General features: G+C 25.7%; 1 protein-coding gene across 3 annotated transcripts; it reads right to left on the minus strand.

The window, feature by feature from the left end:
• Window positions 1-6,291: 6,291 nt before the first annotated feature.
• On the minus strand, window positions 6,292-19,928 carry LOC126897253 (uncharacterized). Of its 3 annotated transcripts, XM_050670732.1 has the most exons (6): window positions 19,481-19,802; window positions 18,652-18,787; window positions 12,153-12,338; window positions 6,883-7,473; window positions 6,691-6,747; window positions 6,292-6,631 (listed from the first exon to the last, which is right to left on the minus strand). In XM_050670732.1, exons 1-6 carry the CDS (start codon window positions 19,514-19,516, stop codon window positions 6,396-6,398), a joined length of 1,242 nt encoding a protein of 413 aa, XP_050526689.1. In that variant the 5' UTR covers window positions 19,517-19,802; the 3' UTR covers window positions 6,292-6,395. The 3 variants fall into 3 exon arrangements, with proteins under 3 accessions (XP_050526689.1, XP_050526688.1, XP_050526685.1); XM_050670731.1 differs by lacking the exon at window positions 19,481-19,802 and adding an exon at window positions 19,829-19,928 and having other exon boundaries at window positions 6,691-7,473; XM_050670728.1 differs by having other exon boundaries at window positions 6,691-7,473; window positions 19,481-19,801.
• Window positions 19,929-21,553: the final 1,625 nt, after the last annotated feature.

The raw sequence follows: 21,553 nt of genomic DNA on the forward strand, positions 1-21,553 counted from the left end.
GTACGAATTGCACTGTAGTTCCCTGTATGGCCATTGATCGTGTTCCAGATCATATCATTATCATCATTCGGTCCTCGTATTATTAGGCAGTGGCTCTCAATTTTGAAAATTACCACTGAGTGCACCACTCGTATTGGACTTGCGCGTCGTCTATATCACACAGTTCTAGTTGGCCAAACTACAAACACAGTTCAAGTATATCTTTGTACCACTTATATTTATTATATGAATTGGTTTTCAGTTGCAAAGACTTTATTTATTTTACCACAAATAACGTCACAAAACAACGTCTGCCTGCTATCTACCGTTCGTGCATGGTACAATCATTTGTTGTTAACCGACCAACCAGCATGTATTGATATGCTTATTGGTAGTGACGTATTACTTATTTGAATCAAATATAAAGACAAAGAAAAAAAAGAAGTTTTGCCATCAGCGACCAACACCTATTTAGGCTGGGTAATTATAAGTTAGATAATCAGATAAGTACAGTTCGTTACCGCAAACGATTTTTACAGCTATGTCACGCCCATTATTTGGTAACTCGTCTCAAAATGTTGAACTTTATGTTCCGCACACAGTATCAACCGCTGAATTCAAGTTTTATACAAGCTCGTTCAGCACTAACAAGAACATCTTATGTAGTTGACATCCTAATGACCTCATTAGTTGTTCTTCACTATCTCCAAAAGCCATCAACGCACCAGCACTACATTAGGAATCCAGATGATCGACCACTTACAACGGCGAGTGTTCAGCTTACAACTCACCACCACCACGTAGTATGATCACTTAAATGTACACCGCAAAAAAACGCGCGACTCGACTGCGTTGAAAATAAAAACTGTTTGGACTTTTTATACTAGCATTTCATTAATATCTGTCATATATGACTAGTTATTTATGTCAGAAACTAAAATAAAATAACGCCATTCAATTTTAATAGATTTTAACTTGATAAACAAAACAATAAAACATAGTCTATTTCGCTAGTAGTAGCTAGACCGTAGAATTTATGATGATCGAAAGTGAGAAAATACGTTTATGGTTAATGACAAGTAGAACACGTATGTATAGACCACATGGTGTTTTAAAAGAACTGGCATACTTAAGTATTAGCTGGTGTAGGACACATAAAAGTGTACGACCCGTACTACGGTAAAAACAAACAAAGTGATGAATGTTCGTCAGTGATGGTGACGCTCTATGACTAAAGACGTACAAGAGCACAATATCTTAAGGAAGCTCAACGTACGTAGTGCACAAAATATATACAACATAAAAGGCACAAGATGGCTGATCAACGGCACAGACAAACAAAGACGTTCTTACTGTATACTGAATGGAACACGCACACTGATCGAAACGCTGACACTGCATACGGCAGCAGTCAACGCATTTGGTTATCAATTTACCGGAAAGGATGAGCGATGGGGTAGTTGAGTATTCGAGCAAACGATAGATACATTATTACAGTAATTTTGTCTTTTTTAACAAAGTAGTCACCGAGCAGATCGTTGGAATATGTCGAAAAACATAAATTTCGGAACAATATTGCAGTATTAAAAATAATACCATGTGGGCCGTAGATTTCTACACACTAGATGTGGTATATGTGGACCACATCAACAATTTGTTTACATCAAAAAACAAGTTGGTTACTTCAACATTATCTTTGCCATGAAATAAAAAAGAAAATGGGAAAAATTCTGAAAATAGGTCTGTTATAAAATAAAATGTTATTATAAATTACAAAATAAAAGGAAGTAGCCTTCCTTACAATATAAATAAGGATGGCTTTTGTTATAAAATAAAAATATGTAAATACTGTAATATTATTATATTAGTAAACATATTTTTAATAAGTTACGTCACAAGTGTACATATAAAATGCACAATTAAACAGACACTCCGATTAAAGAATTAATGAAATTCTTAACCTGAACAACTCACAAAAATAAAATTTATTAAAAAATAATGATTATTCTAAAGATTTTAAAATTTAAAAAATAAATAAAAATAAAATATAATTCATTTTTAAATAAACTATTCCTCTAAAAGTTAAATAAAAACATTAAGCATTGAAAAGTTGTTAAATCAGAGATGGCACAATCGCCAAAAAGATTGACACAGAAACGCTTTCTTGACGAGATTTTTTTAAAAATAAGGTGTCAAATGATTCAACAATGGCTCTTTTAGAGATCTGTTTTTGGAGGGGAAAATTTTGATTTTATATTTAATAAGGAAAGATTTTTTATTGGATAACCAATGAAACTTTAAGGGACATGTATGCAACTTATTATTTTATAATTTGAGTGAATATTTTATAAGGGACTTGGTGTTATGTATTTATAATCTTCCATAAAAATGTTGTTTGTTAAAAAAGTCATAATTTATACATTTTAAATACAATAAAATTGCAAGTGCAAATAATATATTACATCTTTTACTGGAATAGATTCTACATCAAACCACTGCTCTACTTGAATAACTTCATCGATGCGACTATGTGATATAAGAAATACAGTTGGTTCAGGTATTGTAAATTAACATAGTTCTCCCCAAATACTAAGCATACTTCTATGATCCTTCAGTTAAAAACATGACCAACAGTAAAACAGAGAACATACTAAAACCGATGGATACAGTAGTAAAACGGCATGAAAAATAACCTTTAAACTGTGGAACCAACTTAAAAAATATAAATTTATAGAAAAATATTTTGAAAAGTATTTTAAAAATACTTAACAGTTTATTGCTCATGAAGTGAATTTAGTACAATTTACAATCAATAACAAACTAAAAAGATGTCGTCATTGACTCAAGTACATACAAAATTTAAATTGACATCAGTATGCAAGAGTTTAATAGAGCTTACATTTTAAATAATAATTATTTGAATTTTAGGATTCAAATCTGTACATAACATTACTCTTAGTCGTTAAATTAATTTGAGAAAAAAGTATTCTAATATTTTTCGTCAAAGCTTTTCGCAAATAGCACGTGTTGTTGGTAATACAATTTGGCAAAAACAAAAATCAAGAATTTATCAAATAAATTTCTGTGATTATTTGTATATTGTTAAAAAATATATATCGTAAATATATATCGTAAATATATAGGTCAATTGATCTCATGTTAATAAACTTTAAAGTGCTGTAAAAGATGAACATTTGTTCGAATAACAAAAATTATAGGAACAAAATTGTTTACAATTCTTTTTCTGTCATATTATCAAGTTAAAAATAAGAGTTTCTATTTAGGAAATTAAAATTAAAGTATTTTATCCCTGAAGAGGTATAAAAAATTATTTGATTATAATATTGATGAATTTTTAAACTAAATGATTTTTAACTTTACAAAAATTAAAAACTTTCAATAGTTTCTGAAAAAATAACAATCATCTTATTCAAAATCAATAACCCGTTTATATGCTTTAATTAGGAAACTTTTGGGATGTTTCATTTTTAGTTCAAATTGTTCAGACCTAAAACTATTAAAATATACCATATATTTTTCACTTAAAACAATTCCTTACAATTTTAAAAGAAAATCGCAAAAAAATTATTATTTAGTGAATAATATTTAGAACGTTCGCTAGTACTACGTGATTAGTATTTGATGTTTGACGTACTCATTAGTACTTATCTATTTAAAAGTAATAGTACTAATTTACTCATTTGTTTCCTTTGCAATATTTTTCGTGACTAATTTGTTGCAAATTGTTGATGTGTAAAATTATCTGTTTTTCATAGTATAAACATAGTAAATAGGTGACCTATTGCCCGTTTAAAATAATTTAACTATATTAAATATGTTTTTTTTTGTATTTTTATGGTAGTAAAATATGTGAACGAAAGAAAATGATTAAACATAATTTATTTTTAAACTGAATGTTTTTTTAAAAAACAAAAAAAAATTTTATATTAATAATCATATGTCTGGCATTATTGATATTTTAAATTACACTGACCTGTTTAAGTTTTACTTATTGAAAAGTTTTAATTAAATTACTTAAACTTGGTATATATTTTTCTTTCTTGTTAACGATAAATAATAAAAAATATGTTTTTATTGTAGCCTAAGACAGCTATAAATATTATAAAAAATATTCAATCAAAAGTTATAAGTGTTGTTAATTAGGTCTACGACACTTTGTATATATATTTTATTACATATACTTGTATAACATATTATACTGGTATATACAGTATATAGTAAGTAATATATAATTTATAGAGTAATCCGTGAATCACTAAATTATAATAATAATTTTGTGAATTTTCTTTCGTATTTTTCAGTTATATATAATTCTTGATTTATCCACTATTAAGTATTTTTATGGTTTATTTCTTATGCTTTGTAAAGGATCAACTTATTTTTAAATACGGTTAACCGGTAAACCAATAAACTGGTAACTCATAATAACTATCATACATCAATAAATATCCTAATAGTATTTGAACACTGATTATGTATGTTAACAATCATTTATACAATTATATATAGCTGAATACGGATGCAGTTGATCGGTTTATCATAAACCACTCGATAATTCGTAAAATACAATGTTGGGAAATACATTTTACTTTTTCTTTTAGTTACATATATTTTGTAATTCAAAATATAAACTGACTAATCATCAGTTATTAAATAATTTTTAGAATCATCGCTTATAACTTATAGTGGTGTAATCTATAAATTTTTTTAATGGCATTATACATATATTGCTTATTAAATAGAAAATTAATTAATTTAAAATAAAATAACTAAGGAAATGAAAAAAGTTTTTAGTATTTCAAAATGTAGACTAAAGGTAAAGAGTAGTCGTTTCTATTTTTATCATTAGACATTTCATAGGATGTGCAAGATGTTTGGAAATATTTTACTATTTCTCTTACATTAATTATCTGAAAATTTAAATTATTAATATGAGTAATTAAAATACTGACATTATTAGTAATTTGAATTATTTATATTATTTATTAAAATGTTTCTTAACGTAATTATAATTACGTTTAGTTAAACAATTAATTGTATAGACAGGACTGTCTACCATAAAGTACTTGTAGATAAACATTTCGTGATCACTAATAGGTAATCGATATCAGTCTATTTAGTACGTGATTTTCAAATGCTGAATGATATGAATAATTGCACGACAATCAATTAAAATTTATACATAATTAAATGTAAGTACTCCATCGTTTTAAACATTTTTAAACCTTTCATTTAATACGATAGCTTTGAAATAATGAAATTTGACGTAGATTCAATAGTGAACATTACACTTAAATTAAACATTTTATTTCATTGTTTTGAAGGTTTATTTCTTAGTAAAACAACGGTTAAGTTTCTTAATTTGTAATAGATTATTTTAGTAGCATAAAAATATAAATATAATACAAAAATATGAATTTTTCTTTTCAGAAGTTATTAGTATCCTTACCACTTTCATTGACAAGAAAAGATAGTTCAATGTTACTCCTCCCCAATAAATGTTGTACCAACTTTAGTTTTTTAAATGGAAATATATGTGTTTAACTGGTCTACAAATAAGAATATGATCCTATAAAAATTACTAGTCGATAACAACCATTGAATTGTTTAGTAATCACTGGCCGTTTCAGTGGTTATTTAAACTCTTAATGGTATTCAGCCGCTTAACTACACATATTCGCCGCATTAATTACCAAACCACCGTTAACTTACTCTTTTTTTAAATTTTTCTTTAATTTCTTTTTTGACTATTTTATTTATATTTTGTTCATAAAAAAAATTTATTATCGCGACGAGTGTCAAAATCGACCAGTTTTATAGACGTTGACATTATATGTAACTTTTTATCATTATTTTCTTTTTCATTTTCATTCAATGTTATAAATGGCTTCATTTGTCTATTAAACTTATGTTACTAACCCCCTCATTTTTATTGTCTCCTTAGTTTTTAAAACCTAACTAGAAGAGTAATGTTAGATTTTTTGGGTTTTTAAATAATATTCAATAGTGACGCAATTTTAAGTATTACACTATCGGTTGTTTTTGATTATTTTTCACTTCAATTAAATAAAATTTTGAATAAGATTTTTCTTTTTTTTACTGTCTATTAAGCCGACTAAATAGAAATAATTTTTTGGAAGTTTTTTACATTTAATAATAAAGGATAAAGATGAAGCGCGGGTATATATATTTATACTACTAGACAATTCAGAACCGCTCTTCTCCTCTCCCCTAGTATAAAGATACTTGAATTTTTTAAATAATGAATTTATATAAATAAATAAATCAAAATAGAAATATAAAAAGTATTTTACACAGAATTGTACATAGTTAGCTAAATTAACGTCAATTAAAAAATAAAAACCAATAAAGAATTATTTTAGAAATTCAATAAATTATTCAATGACACTATTTTTTTTCTTCGATTCAAAACTAGTCGAAATTTCTTCTAGTGATTTTCCTTTTGTTTCAGGCATTAAAAACCAACCATACAGAACAATCATTAAACAAGCGCATGAATAAAAAGTCCAAACAATTTTTATTCCCAATTTTGATACAAACATTGGGTACAATTTGGTAACACAAAAAATAAACACGTATCCTATTGATGTGGCGGCTGCATTCATTATACCTTAACATAAATATATTTTATTAATATATTATTTTCTTAAATAAAAATACAATAAATACCTTTGACATGCATTGGAAATAATTCACCAATTATACTCCAAGGTATCGGCATTACACCTAACATTGTAAAATATACATAAATAAAGAAAAATATAATAATCCAGTTATCGTTATGTGAAACTGAATCAGAAACGTTTTGCAACAAATGTAAGTAGCCAAGGACCAAAGACAGCCCTACAAACATTCCCAAACCTGATATGATTGTAAGCGTCCTCCGTTTAACTCCTGATAAAAGAAAAAATGTTATACTGCCAGTTATTCGCGCAAATGAAAGATACATTGTGACGGTGATGCCATCTTTATGGACGCCGCAATTCCGGAGCACATCTACTGAATATGCCAGCAACACATAAATACCAGACCACTGCTGTATTATTAAAAATAATATAACATGAGATGTAGGTTTCCATACATTGGGAGCAGTGTATGTGGACCAAGCCAACAATTTGACGGATTTAACTGGTTGAGTATCTATTTCCTCAGAATCATCATTTACCGGAATAGAATCTACGCCAAACCATTTTTCTGCCTGAATAGCTTCATCATTACGATTACGCGATCTGAGCCACTTTGGAGGTTCTGGTATGGTAAACAGGCCTAATGCTCCGCAAACGCTGAGTACGCCATAAATCGCGGCTATAATTTTCCAATCATAGTACATACCCAAAAATGATATATTGAACATACTAAACCCGGTAAAAACACTGATTAAGGCTAAAAACAATGGCCTTTGGGCTGTGGGACAGACTTCAGCAGTATATATGAATGTCACTATACCCGAACCTGTAAATACATAATATAATATACTAAAGATTTATTAGTTATAGACCTAATAAATTAGGCTTTATTGCTGAATTTTATTATTATAAAAAGTTAACACACTCAAGTTAAAATAAAATTTTGGAAGCTGCTCTATTTTTTAAGTATAGCTTCTTTAGGTTCGGATAGGTAGTAAATAAAACAATATGGTTGCCCATCCGTCACGTGGACGTGTAATGCATAGATTTGTATGCTAAATGAAAGTTGCTAGCTAATTTTATTTTATTGAAATTAATTAAAACAGATAAATAAATGAATCTACACTTCAAGTTATTAATAAGTTGAATTAGCAAGTAAAAATACGAATAATTTCAACTCAATATTGAGAATAATAATAATGCAGATGAAATAGCTAAGTAAAAATAATAAAAACGCCTGCTTAATGGTGCAAAGAATTTAAGAAATGCAACAAGTCGTTCATCAATACAGATTTAATTAGAACAAAATTTTACGTCTGAAGTAGAAGACACAACATGGATAATTTTCATTAAAATGTACTTACTTATATTTATTATAAAAAGAATGATGTTATCTAACTAACAAATCCAACAGCTGGTTGCAAATATATTATAAAACAAATCAGACCAGAAATATAAGTTAACATTATAAAAATATTTAACTGTCAAAATTATACAAAAATAAAAAAATATATTCAAACGCCACTGGACATTAAAATCGGAACTTAAGATTTAACTAATGGAACAATTTTTAATAAATAATTCAACTATACATTAATAAAAAATTATAAATTTAATACAAGACTTGTACTTGTAAGATATTATTGGTATTTACATGATATTTAATCTAGTAATCTAGGAATCAAAATCTAACAAAACGAGGAAAAATGAAGGGTATTTGAAGAAATAAGGGTAGACCAATAATTATTTTAATTGAGACTTCGTTGACAATTTGATATGTCATTTAGCATCATTTAAGCTCTTAAATTAATGAAAAAAGTAAGTTATTCAAAAGTAATAGCTCTCAAAAGTTTTTTAGTACTGTAAAAATTACAATTTAAAATTTAATTTTCTCATATTACAAAAAATTAACTCGATTTTGTTTTTTCCGTGTACCCTTCATATATAAAATAAGAAAAATTTTATATTTTAAATACATATTCTTGTCTATTATACCTTTTAATCCATTTACGAAAAAAAAATATATATATAAGGTAAAGTGGGGTAAGATAGCGAGCTTCTACGATTTATCCTGACTTCTGCGAATGGATATAAATTTTGAAATTTGCATGAGAATTACTTCTATATATAGCCTATCATTACAAATTTTTCGAACGCCCCTCTCAAATTCTTAGGAATGAAATATGAGTTTTCCTGAAAATTGATATTTTTGTCATCTTACTCCTTAGGTGGGGAAAGATGATAAAAATGGATTGGGGTAAGACGACGAACAAAACATCTTAGTAATATGTGTTATGCTAATGCAAACAGCTGGGTTGGATATCAAAAAATTATCAACTGCCTGATTGTAGGCTGTCTTAAAGGACCATAAAAACCCACATCTAGGGGTTGTAATCGGTGGTTAAATAAGGTGGAAATCCGAGCATAATAATTCCATTTTCCCTGCAAAATTAAATAGCTTTGATGGTTACATGAGAGGCATGAATGTCCATGAAAAGCAGAAGTGAATGTGCAATACTTGGGTGAGCATGCGATGCAAAATGTTTTAAATAGTTAACAAAATTGGTAGCTGTCATCCATCTTGAAATATGTGGTACTGCGGCTGACCTCGGAGGGGCACCTTCTAAAAATATTGGATTAATTCTCACCCTAGGATAGATAAAAAATAGAGGTATGTAATTTCCAGTAGCATTCGTGGTGCACACACTCGTCACTGTGACCCCAAATTAAGCTGACGAAATTTTTATCACTCGGAAAAGTACCAATGGGGCTGATGATTTTTGGTGTTTTTGTTGCCACTGTGGAAAAAATCCTTACTCGTCAACGTTGTAGATTTGTTCAGCTGTGAATGATTATTTTAATCTGATTTCTCTAAGCAACTCAAAAAAAATACTAATTTTCACTCGATTAAATACCATGAGTCTAGCAACTGATGAAGACTCAGGTTTTCTTAATGTAAACTCACATTCTTTCATAAAATATTTAACAAAACCTTCACCAGCAGTTTTTTTTTTCTGTATTAAATACATGGGGCACTCCACTTTTTTCAGCATATTCATAATATAAATAAGAAAACTGTATTCGTGTTAGACCATATGTTCTTTTGTCAAAATCAATCACATATTGTTTCAACTCCTTAATTTGTGCTTCAGAAAAAGTTTTTTTATACTTCCCTAAATTTCGAGAAAATTTACATCAATTTCTTTTCACTCTGAAATATGAACTCGTTTTTTAAAATATCTTCATAAAGTGGACTCGGGTATATTATATTTTATTGCAGCAGCGTTGAGACTCAAAATATTGCCTGCGACATCTGATATAGCAAACATCATTTCTTTATTTTCGCAACTTTTCCTCTCACATGTTCTTACATATTGCCGTGGCATGTTAGTACTTAATTGACGTTACAATCGAAAGCAACTGTGAATTTATGACCAATTTTATATAATAAATTTATTTAATAAATTTTATTAGTTGCTATTTATTACACTATCATATTTTACATTTTTATAATCATATTAATAATAATATTAATGTTATTGTTATCATTATAAAAAATTTAACAGAATTTGGAGTACTATCAAAATAAAAAAAAAACCATCACAGGGGGTTCGCGGCACAGTGGTAACGTGGCATAGTTGGGTCAAGTATAATGATATCTGGCAGTGATTAAACTCACTATCATAAAAAACGCTTCGATGCAAATCTGTAGATAGTGTTTAATTTTAAAAAAACGGTCGATTATTCCAAAAGCTACATGATCTCCTATTTTCTTATATGTATCCTGATTATAAGTTTTATGATTTATTAATGTAATATATGATTAAATATATATAACATATAAATATATAAAGGGAAATGGTGTTATTTAAAAAAAAAAATTTGTCGAATGAAAGAGGGATAAGAATTTTATTTCTTATGAAAAAATTGTATTGATCTTACTTTCAATACTTTCAAAATTTAAGTTGAAAAAGTTGTCATTTTGAATCCCCCCCTGAGGGCAGGTATAGAATCAGATTTATAAAAATTATACACTAAATGAAAGGTAAAGACATTATGCATCTATAAAAAAGAATATATTGATTTGGTCATTTTTTAAAAAGTTATAGTAGTTTTAAGTAAAAAAAATTGAAAAATGTCGAAAATTAGCGATTTTTAAATTTGTAATTTTTTTGGAGATTTCCCCCATTTACGGGGAACGAGAGAAATGTTTTCAATTTTTGAGGGTAATGACTCTAACTAAATATAATTTATAATCTTTTGATGTATCGTTGAAAGAAATCCGTTTGGTGAGAGCTGAGAAAAAGTGGTAACAGATAAAAAAAAAAACAGCTCATAGTAAAACTAATACCTTCTCAGCTTCGCATCGAAGCTAAAATGTATAAATAATGAAAAAAACACGTCGTGTAAGTTGACGAAATAAAAATTATTCATCATCTTTCCCCCTCACGTAATTTTTACTGAACTAACATTTATCAGTAACAAAAAATATTGTAATAAACATTGACTTTTTATGAGTTAGTAGGCATTTACTATTAATTTCAGAATATTCAAGAGTGAAAGTTGAAAAACTTATCATAGAATCATAATACCTTGCGTTTAAAAGCTCGAAATTAGAGTAACTTTCGTTAATTTTGCATTTCTTATAATAAATCTAACTATAGTAAGTGTACATATGTTTATACCTGCGAGTTATCATGGGCACTATATGAAGTTTTTATGTTAAATGTGAAGTGGCTGCTATCTATGATAATTTTTGAGAAATATTGAATTTGTTATCTTTCCCCATTCGCCATCTTACACCGTCTTACCCATTATTATTATTTTTTTTAAAATTAAAAACAAGTATATATTATTTTTATTATTATAATTATAATATTATTATTAAGTATGTATTATATTATGGTGCAAGTCATAACAGTATATTACGGCTAATGTAAGAGACTAAATATATATAATAAATTGTAAATTAGTCGAACACAGGGGAGAAAAAATTATTCATTAAGATTAAGGAAAAGTAAATCTTACATGGGATTAATACCTTTGGAATAGGTATTACTTAAGCTTTTTAGAATTTACAGATATTTCAGAACCACAATTCAAGAATCTACTGCTGATAGATATTTCTAACAAATATAATATTTTAAAAACATTATGTAATAAATTCATTATAATAAATTGCATAGGAACTCATGAAGTATCAAATAATATATTTATTGAAAGAGTTTAGAGAACTGCACTAATTATTTTTCAAAACCAATAAAAAATAGAAAATTTCAATAAACAAGAAGTCATAATAAAAAAAAGAGAACTCAACTTTATCCTTTACAAAATTCAAATAAAAAGAGAACTCGTTTATAAATACAAATAACAAAAGAATTAATTATAATTATAACTTAAACTGAATAGCTTGTTATATTATATTTTCAAATAATTTTTCTCTTAAAATGAATTAAATATTTAATTTAAGCGCTATGAACGTATGAGAAAATATTAATTGTATACCATATGCAAGACCTAATACGATTCTTGCAATTAAAATGTAGTAAAAATCCTTGGCAAAATACAGTAATAACCATCCTATAATCATTGGTATGTACGAATACTGTAAAACTTTTTTTCTTCCGAGTATGCTTGTCAACATTCCACTTACTATTAAACCAATCGGACACATCAAGTTTGGTATACTAGCTGAAAAATAAATTTGAAAATATATAAAAATTTGTCATTGAAGAAATTGTCATATTATCTTCATAGAAGATGATTTTATAAGAATTAATTTTTTGTTTTCATAAACCTATTTAAAAGAAAACATTTTTTATAATGGAGGCATTTGATATTAAAATATTATTTGGGATGTTTTTTATTTTGATGATTCTAGAAACATAACTAGAAATACATTTTACTACATTTTTGCTTAGAAATGTTATAATTATTAAAAAATGTATAAAATAGTATTTAGCCATTTATCTCGAAATTAAAATATTAACAAAAACTACCTTACATATTCTAATTATAATATTTATATTTGTATAATTCAATCTTCCAATTTTTAAAGAAAAAGAATAATTGACCAACATTTTTAAAGACTCTTATAAAAATTTGAATAATTTAAATATATGTTATAATAGCAATTTAAACTTCAATAATGGCTATTAATCTCCCTAAATCTCTTCGATGTATATCTGTAGTTTTTAATTTTAAAAAATTGGTGTATTAGTCCAAAAGCTACATGATCTGCTAGTTCCTTATTAATATCCTTATTAAGATAAAGTATGTCGAATGAAAAAGAGATTATTAAAAAATATTATTTCTCATAAAAAAATTGTATTGATCCATATATTTTTCAAAAAGTTATTGCATTATAAAGTTAAAAATGTAAAAAATAAAATCGAGAATTTTCACACAAAAATAGTATTCGGTAGCCAATTTCATTGTGAAGACAAAATGAAGTCCCAAATTTTTTTATTTCATGATAAATTATATTACATTAAATTTAATTTAAGATATATATATAAAAGTGTCAGACTTTCTGGAACACTCAAAATTTAAGTTGAAAAAGTAATGTCATTTTGAATCCCCCCCTGTAGGCAGGTAAAAAGTCAGATTTATAAAAAAAATATATCAAATGATAAGTAAAAACATCATGCATCTATAAAAAAAAGAATTATATTGATCCATACATCTTTCAAAAAGTTAAAGCATTATAAAGTTTAAAATATAAAAAAGAATTTTTTTACAAAAATCGTATTTTTTTTATTAACTTTGATGTCTGTTTTTACCATGAAGATAAAATAAAATCGAAAATTTTAACACAAAAATAGTATACTTTAGATATTTTAACCATGAAGACAAAATGAGGTTAGAAATTTTTTTTTTCCATAATATAGTAAATTACATTAGCTTTAATTTAATATATATGTAAAAGTGTCAGTATTTCCGGAACACTTTCAAAAGTTAAGTTGAAAAAGTACAGTTTTTGTGAAAAAGTTGTCATTTTGAATCCCTCCCTGTGGGCTGGTAAAGGGTTAAATTTATAAAAAAAATATACCAATTGGTAGGTAAAAACATTAAGCGTCTACAAAAAAGAATATATTGATATGTTCATTTTTAAAAAAGTTATGGCAGTTTTAATTTAAAAAAATTGAAAAAATTAGCGATTTTTTAAATTTGTAATTTTTTTGGAGGTTTCCCCCATTTACGGGGTACGAGAGAAATTTTTTCAATTTTTGAGGGTAATGTCTTCGACTAAATACGATTTGTGATCTTTTGACGTATCGTTGAAAAAGATCGGTTTGGTGTGAGCTGAGAAAATGTAATATAAAAAAAATTTTAAAGACGGTAAAAGATAGGACGATGTAGAATGTCGAGGGAGACATAAATGATGTGTGGCATAGATTTGCTAGTTGTGTAAAGAATACTGCAAAGATGATAGGAATAGAGTGTCAGGTAACAAAGAAACATGGTGGTGGGATGTTGACGTCCAAATTCATAGAAAGTAAGAAAAAGCAATTCAAAGTATGGTAGCAGAGCAAAAGAAGAGAAAATTGAATGAAGTATTAACGCTTGTGCAAAGAAGCCAAGTATGTAGTAAGTAAGGCGAAGTTTAAGAGGTATGATGAGTTGTATGATAGGCTAAGAACAAGAGAAGGCGAAAAATTCTATAGATTTGTAAAAGTATGATAAAAGATCTTATATTATTATTTAGAATAATCTAAAGATTGTCACTATTTAAGGTGTATAAAAAGTGTTGATAATATGTTATTTGATCAAAAAAATTTAATACACATATATAACGATTTATTAGTTCATTTAAAAACAAAAATAATCATTCAGTTAAGTAAATAAAACTATATATGATAAATGCGTCAATAAAAAAATTTTTAAATGTTAAATCTAATTTTTTTACGAAATGTTTAGTACAATCAAAGTAATCACAGGCATTAAAATTGTGACACGTAAATATCGATATAATTATGAACACTTCAACTATATTTTTGCTATCAATTTGTGTACTAATTTTTTACATTGGTCAAATTCAATTATATGAATTTGTAAACTTACAATATTTGGATAAAGAATTAATAACAATAAACAAATGTGAGGAAGGAAGTGAAATAACATATTGTATGACGTATTGGCATGCTCGCCAATTAGGAAAAAGTATCTTTGTGGAAGGTATTTCATATGAGCGTTACCCTTACTATAAAAAGGCCATGGTCATTGAAATATGTACATGTATTGACCTTTTATAGTAAGATGGCAATTGAATGTATGAAAGATGATAAACTTCTAGTAATATTTAGTACCACAATATATACTATGTGCGGTTTTTTTAAGCTTAACCATTTAGAAAATAAAAGCCTAGAAAAAATCAAAAACAGCTTAGAAGATTTCAAAAATTACAAAAATTATCCTAAAGAACCATATTTTTTTCCAGATTCTAAATTCGTATGCGATGTTTTAGATCAAATTATACAAATAATAATTGATTATTTTAAAGATGAAAACATATTCTTTGATCTAGCAGATTGGAAAGAGTACGGAACTGTAATAAGTGAAGACTTATTAAAAAAAAAATATTTTCCTCCAACAAAATATGAACTCATAAATGAGCAACTAATTGATTTTATAGGCATTCTCGTTTCTAACATAAATAAAGAGTATAAAATAAAACTTAATGTCGATGAAAATAACGAAGAAGTGAGTAAAATACATAATTTTACACCATGATTTAAATCTTTAATTTTAATTTTATTCATTATACATAGTTTTTTAAATAATTATCTTATAAATGAAAACATAATTATATTTTATTTTATCAATATTATAATGTAATAATAAAATAATATATTCTACATTATTTTATAAAATGAATACGAAAATTAAAATAATTATAATTTTTTTTTTGAGCTGTTTTGTGTAACAATATATATAAATTATTTCTCTTTAATCCATAAAATATTATAATAAAAAATTTTGAAATAAATGATTATAACTAAAAAATGTTTTTAAAAATCATTTTTGTGCATACCGAATACATATTAACAATTTTTCATACATATTTTAAAGCTATAATTAAATGTTTTTTATTGACAAAGTTTAATACTTAGGTGTTTGCTGTTTTATATTTAAAGCACACTTATTAAATAATTTTCATTGATACCAGTGCCGCCAAAGTCATAAATAATATGTATGGCAAAAATTTTAAATTTAAAATTCGTTATCAACCACTGCTAGTTACTAAGTGTAATATACACCTCTAATCTTTATTGTATGTAACAACTTCTTATGTCATCTACTTTTGACAAACTAGATGTGTTAAAAATACATTAAAGAATAGATTTAAAAACAGCACCAAAACATAGAATACAACTAACTAAAAGAAATTAAAATACAGTAGTGATCCAGCAAAGTCGATTTGAGGCTTTTTATTAGAATAGTATTGATTAATATCTGACATAGATAAAATCATTGTCGTAAAACGTTTCGATGCATATTTGCTACAAATTCAAAAAATTTAACACATTCCCCTAAAATTATATGATCTCCAAATTTATAGATTAATTACTGAAGAAGACAATTGTCGGAAACTTTTACTTTTTTTAATAATATAGTACAAGAGTTAGCAATAAGCTTGCAGGCCCAAGACAAACATTGCCATAATTTTTTATTAAAATATTTTTTTTCGTATTGTGATTAGATCATATTAAGTTCATATGAAGGGTATTATTAATATTAATAAATGTATAGACTATATTTGTACTAAAAAAAACCAAAAGTAATTTTCTAACACAATTTTTACTTATTAAAATCAAAAAAATAATGTTAAAAGAATCCCCTGTATACATATTTTTTCACATTTATTATTATGCTTCTTATTTATCATTATTTTTATAATTATAAACTAAAAAAACCAGCACAGGGGGTTCGCGGCACAGTGGTGACGTGGCATAGATGAATCAAGTATAATGATATCTGGCAGTGATTAAAATCACTATCATAAAAAACGCTTTGGTGCAAATCTTTAGATAGTGTTTAATTTTAAAAAATTGGTGTATTATTCCAAAAGCTACATGATCTGATAGTTCCTTATTAATATCCTGATTAAGATAAAGTATGTCGAATGAAAAAGGGATTATTGAAAAATATTATTTCTCATAAAAAAATTGTATTGATCCAAATTTCCTTTTTTAAAGAAAAAGAATAATTGACCAACATTTTAAAAGACTCTTATAAAAATTTGAATAATTTAAACTTAAATAATGGCCCTTAGTCTCCCTAAATATCTTCGATGCATATCTGTAGAGTTTTTAATTTTAAAAAATTGGTGGATTAGTCCAAGAGCTGCATGATCTTCTATTTCCTTATATGTATCCTGATTATAAGTTTTATGATTTATAAATGTAATATATGAATAAATATATATAATATATGAATAAATATATATAATATATAAATATATAAAGGGAAATGGTGTTATTTAAAAAAAAGTATGTCGGATGAAAGAGGGATAAGAATTTTATTTCTTATGAAAAAATTGTATTGATCTTACTTTCAATACTTTCAAAATTTCCTTATTTATATCCTGATTATAAGTTTTATGATTTATAAATGTAATATATGAATAAATATAAATAAAAAAAAATTATATTGATATGTTCATTTTTGAAAAAGTTACGGCAGTTTTTAGTAAAAAAATTGAAAAAATTTCGAAAATTAGCGATTTTTAAATTTGTAATTTTTTTGTAGGTTTCCCCCATTTACGGGGAATGAGGGAAATTTTTTCAATTTTTGAGGGTTATGTCTTCGACTAGATACGATTTGTGATCTTTTGACGTATCGTTGAAAGAAATCCGTTCGATAAGAGCTGAGAAAAAGTGGTAACAGAAAAAAAAAAAAAATAATAAAAACATCTTAGTAAAACCAATACCTTCTCAGCTTCGCATCGAAGCTAAAAAAAAAAGTTAACAACACTATAATTTATAAGGGATCATCATTAAAAAAAATAACTATTATCTGATAAAGTTTTATGTAACTGAAAAAAAACTAAAATTTGTTTTTCAATATTATATTTTTTTTGCGTGTTACTGGGTGGTTTATAAGAAACCTTTATCACTCTGTATTTTATTCCTACACATAAAAAAAGTTTGTATAAATTTACCATATATTTGGAGAATATATAAGCAAATTGGGAGATGGTGAATTTAAATTTAAATTAATTTTTATATTAAAATTTCGATTAGAAAATTATATAGCTATTCAATATGAAAAATATTGAACAGTTATATAAATACTATGTGAAAATATTAAACAGTCAAGATATCCTACATTTGAAATTTATTAGTCTATTAAATACTTTTTGATAGCAAAGTAAAAGAAGGGTTTCAGTTTTATTTTAAACTAACTAATGCTTTATAATAACTGAATTAAGTGTTTAATTTTGATTATTTTGAACAATTTATTTGTTCATTATCAAAATATTTTACTGAGTAATTATTTAGTATTTAAGTATATTAGGGAAAATTACTTTTAGTTAAATAAAAGGGTCCATATTGTTTTGTTGAGAAATATTATTCTATTATAATAATTCCATTTATAGGATAATTATTTTATCATGAACCACTTAATTAATCAAAAAATGACAATAACATTCATTGATCATTTTTTTTGTCTCATTTTAGTTACATACTTTTCTCAAATGTTCAATCATGCAACACATTTTATATAGCATTTTTAGTTAGTAAAGTAACGGGTTTCTATTGTTCTCATTGTTTGTAATAACTGACTTGTTTCCTTACTTACTAAGCATTCTATATACGACATTTTTATTTTTTAAATAACAAAATTTATCTTTAACTAGCTTAAATGATTAAATTTATCTAATTAAAAAAATATATCTTATAAAGTATTAGTGACGAATAAAAATAATGTTTCATCAATATTATTTTTATTTTCCCATTAAGTGGTTTATGATAAAAGAATCACTCTGTGTAAATCTTACCTATCCAAGATGCCTGTTCATCGTTCAACTTTATATCGGATGATGAATCTTTTAGTTGTGTCAAAATTATCGACGAATATATAAAAATAGAGCTACCAATAAATATTTGAACACTCATTAAACTCGTAGCATATACCTGTAAACAACGAAATATTACAGGAAATGATAGTACTATAGAAAATAATTTTTAACTTTTCGTGTAAAGGTTGCTATATTAAATACCTACTGTGAGCCGGTAAAGGGGTAGATTGCAAATGTATACATATATAAAATAAAAGAGAAATACAAATATAATAAAAAAAAAGTCGTTCATTTTTTTAAAAAGCTATGATAATTTTAAGACAAAAAAATTTAAAAGTTAGAAATTTATAGATTTTAAAAATTTGTAATTTTTTTAAAAGATTTACAGGGAACGAAGAAATTTTTTTCAATTTTTAAGATGAAACTTTTCTACTAGTTACGATTTGTGATCTTTTGACGTGTCGTAGAAAAAAAAAGTTCTGTGAGTGCTGAGAAAAAATGACGACAGAAACAAAAAAAATACATAATAGTTATATTTAAAAATATTATTATTATTATTTTTTAAATGTTTAATATACACAGTTTTTAGCTCTTTTCTTATAAAAATTTTTATGGATATAAATATTTAAATGTAAAAGGAGTATGTAGAGCATTCAAGAAATGCGTTATAAATACACAACAGTACGACCTGTACCCCATGTGCCCTACATACCTTCTTTATGTATTAAAATCATTACTTTACGGTATAAAACACAAATATATACTTTAAATATTTACATTAAAAAGCTTTTAATTCTAATATACTCACGAGTTTCAATATGAAAAAGATTTTAGGTCGTTTCATTTTTGTTCTACTAATAAAATTAACAAATCAAAAAATTATCATATCCATCTCACAAAATTTTTACCCGAAATTTCGAATAGAAATTTAAAAAGAATATCTTCTAATTATATAATATATAACTTTTTTCAGTTCTGAGGATATTTTTTATTGTATAAACGAACGAATTAATTTGCAAATAATTACACTTTAATCATTATTACTTATTTAAAATGATTAAATTGAAAACACAACTTGAATTTAACTTGAGATCTGTTACGATAATGATTCACTTTTTTGAAATTTTACTGTTTAATATTTGTTACAAAAATATACCTGAATCTCGTTACGATGTTTAAATTTAATAGAATTCAAGTTTTATTGAAACTTCGTTACTTCGAAACTTATTTATAGATAATGTAATTGAATATTGTAAGCAAATACAATAAAACATTTACATATATGTAGAGTGGACTGTAATGTATTATGTAAATAATTTTTGTAGTTAATGTGTTACAAATTGACGATTTGTATCATTAACTTTATTTAATTGAGTACATTGTTTTTTAAACATAAAACTATCGACTAACTAAGACTATTTTAATTAAGAATGTTCGCTGTCTTTTGTTATTTTGTAAAATTATTTATGGAATATTAAAAATCAAGAGTGGGAAAGACAATACTTTTTAGCCTAAATTCAATTTTTAAATATTTAATTTGAAATAGTCATCTACAAATAGTTTAAAAGCACCAATACAATATTATGGAGACTAAGGGAAAGTCGGCTACAAGTTAATAACGGTTACCAGAATTTCTAGTAAAATAAAACACTTGGTAAGAGATTGGTTGTATAGCAAGTTTGTCATTGTTTTCATTATTTAAAATATGATATTTAAAAGTAATTGAATCATTTTTTCTCATCAAAAAACCTTTGAATATAATCGTTAATTATTAATCTTGAACTTCGCGATTTTCGACTTAATTTTTAGATAAGATTTTCACTTACACGTATATAATTAGTTCTACATTTTGTTAGGAATCGACTGTTGTTTTAAAAACAAATGTTATTACCCTTATGTCGAGATATATTTTTTAAAAATAAAATATGTTGAATGATTTGTTCATCATAACTAAAAATTCAAAATAACAATACTTTTTTTAATATTTATTAAGACAACATCTGAATGAAACTTAAAAGCCTATGTTGGTTTTAGAGCGGGTATATTAAAAAAAATAATGAATACAAACACTCTAATTAATAATTTAAATTATTCTTTATTACACAAAAATAATTAATATAAAAAAATAATTTAATTTATATTTATCGATCCGGTAATCGTTTTTGATTAGAACTGATCATTTTTACCTAACTTAGGTAGAAACTTAAGACAGACTCTTGAAATTTTAAATATAGATTAAGCTCTAGTATCATAGAGCGCTGTAAAAAAATTAGCTCTTAATATTAAATATTTTCAAAATGAGAGCTCTTCAAATTTTTCACTTTTATTACTCACTTACTATCAAAATTATGAGGCACTTCCTGTACAGATAGAAATATAAAACTTGTAGTAAAATATTAGCTCAATACTCACTTACATATTACGTGGGTGATAGAAAGGAGTAAATTCTCAAAAAAAAAAAATTATTTTCTTTTGAAATTCATTGAACAAGTCTATCTTAACCATCAAGATTGGTTAGTATGAAATCTGCAAAACTATTTTTCTTCCTATCTTATTAGTCTCTATCTCAGTTAAACCAATCGGGCAGGTTAAATACAGATACTTGCTGAAAAAATTTCATAACAAGATAGTATGTTATGTATTAGATAGAAGCAAATCTAAAAAATAAAAATATTTTTTTTTTATCTTTACTAAAGTTTACAATTTAAATTATCAATAAATTATGAATATTACACTTATATTAAATAATAAAACATATGATTAAAAAATTTAATATTTGACGGAATATCAAGCTTACTCGTAATATTTACAGTTCACCGTATCATAATTAAAATAAGTCAATATTTCATCATATTACTGAAGAGGGTTTTCAAGATTTGTA

Source organism: Daktulosphaira vitifoliae, unplaced genomic scaffold, assembly GCF_025091365.1.
Source record: "Daktulosphaira vitifoliae isolate Bord-2020 unplaced genomic scaffold, ASM2509136v1 Scaffold_2, whole genome shotgun sequence".
In the NCBI taxonomy this organism is placed as follows: domain Eukaryota; kingdom Metazoa; phylum Arthropoda; class Insecta; order Hemiptera; family Phylloxeridae; genus Daktulosphaira; species Daktulosphaira vitifoliae.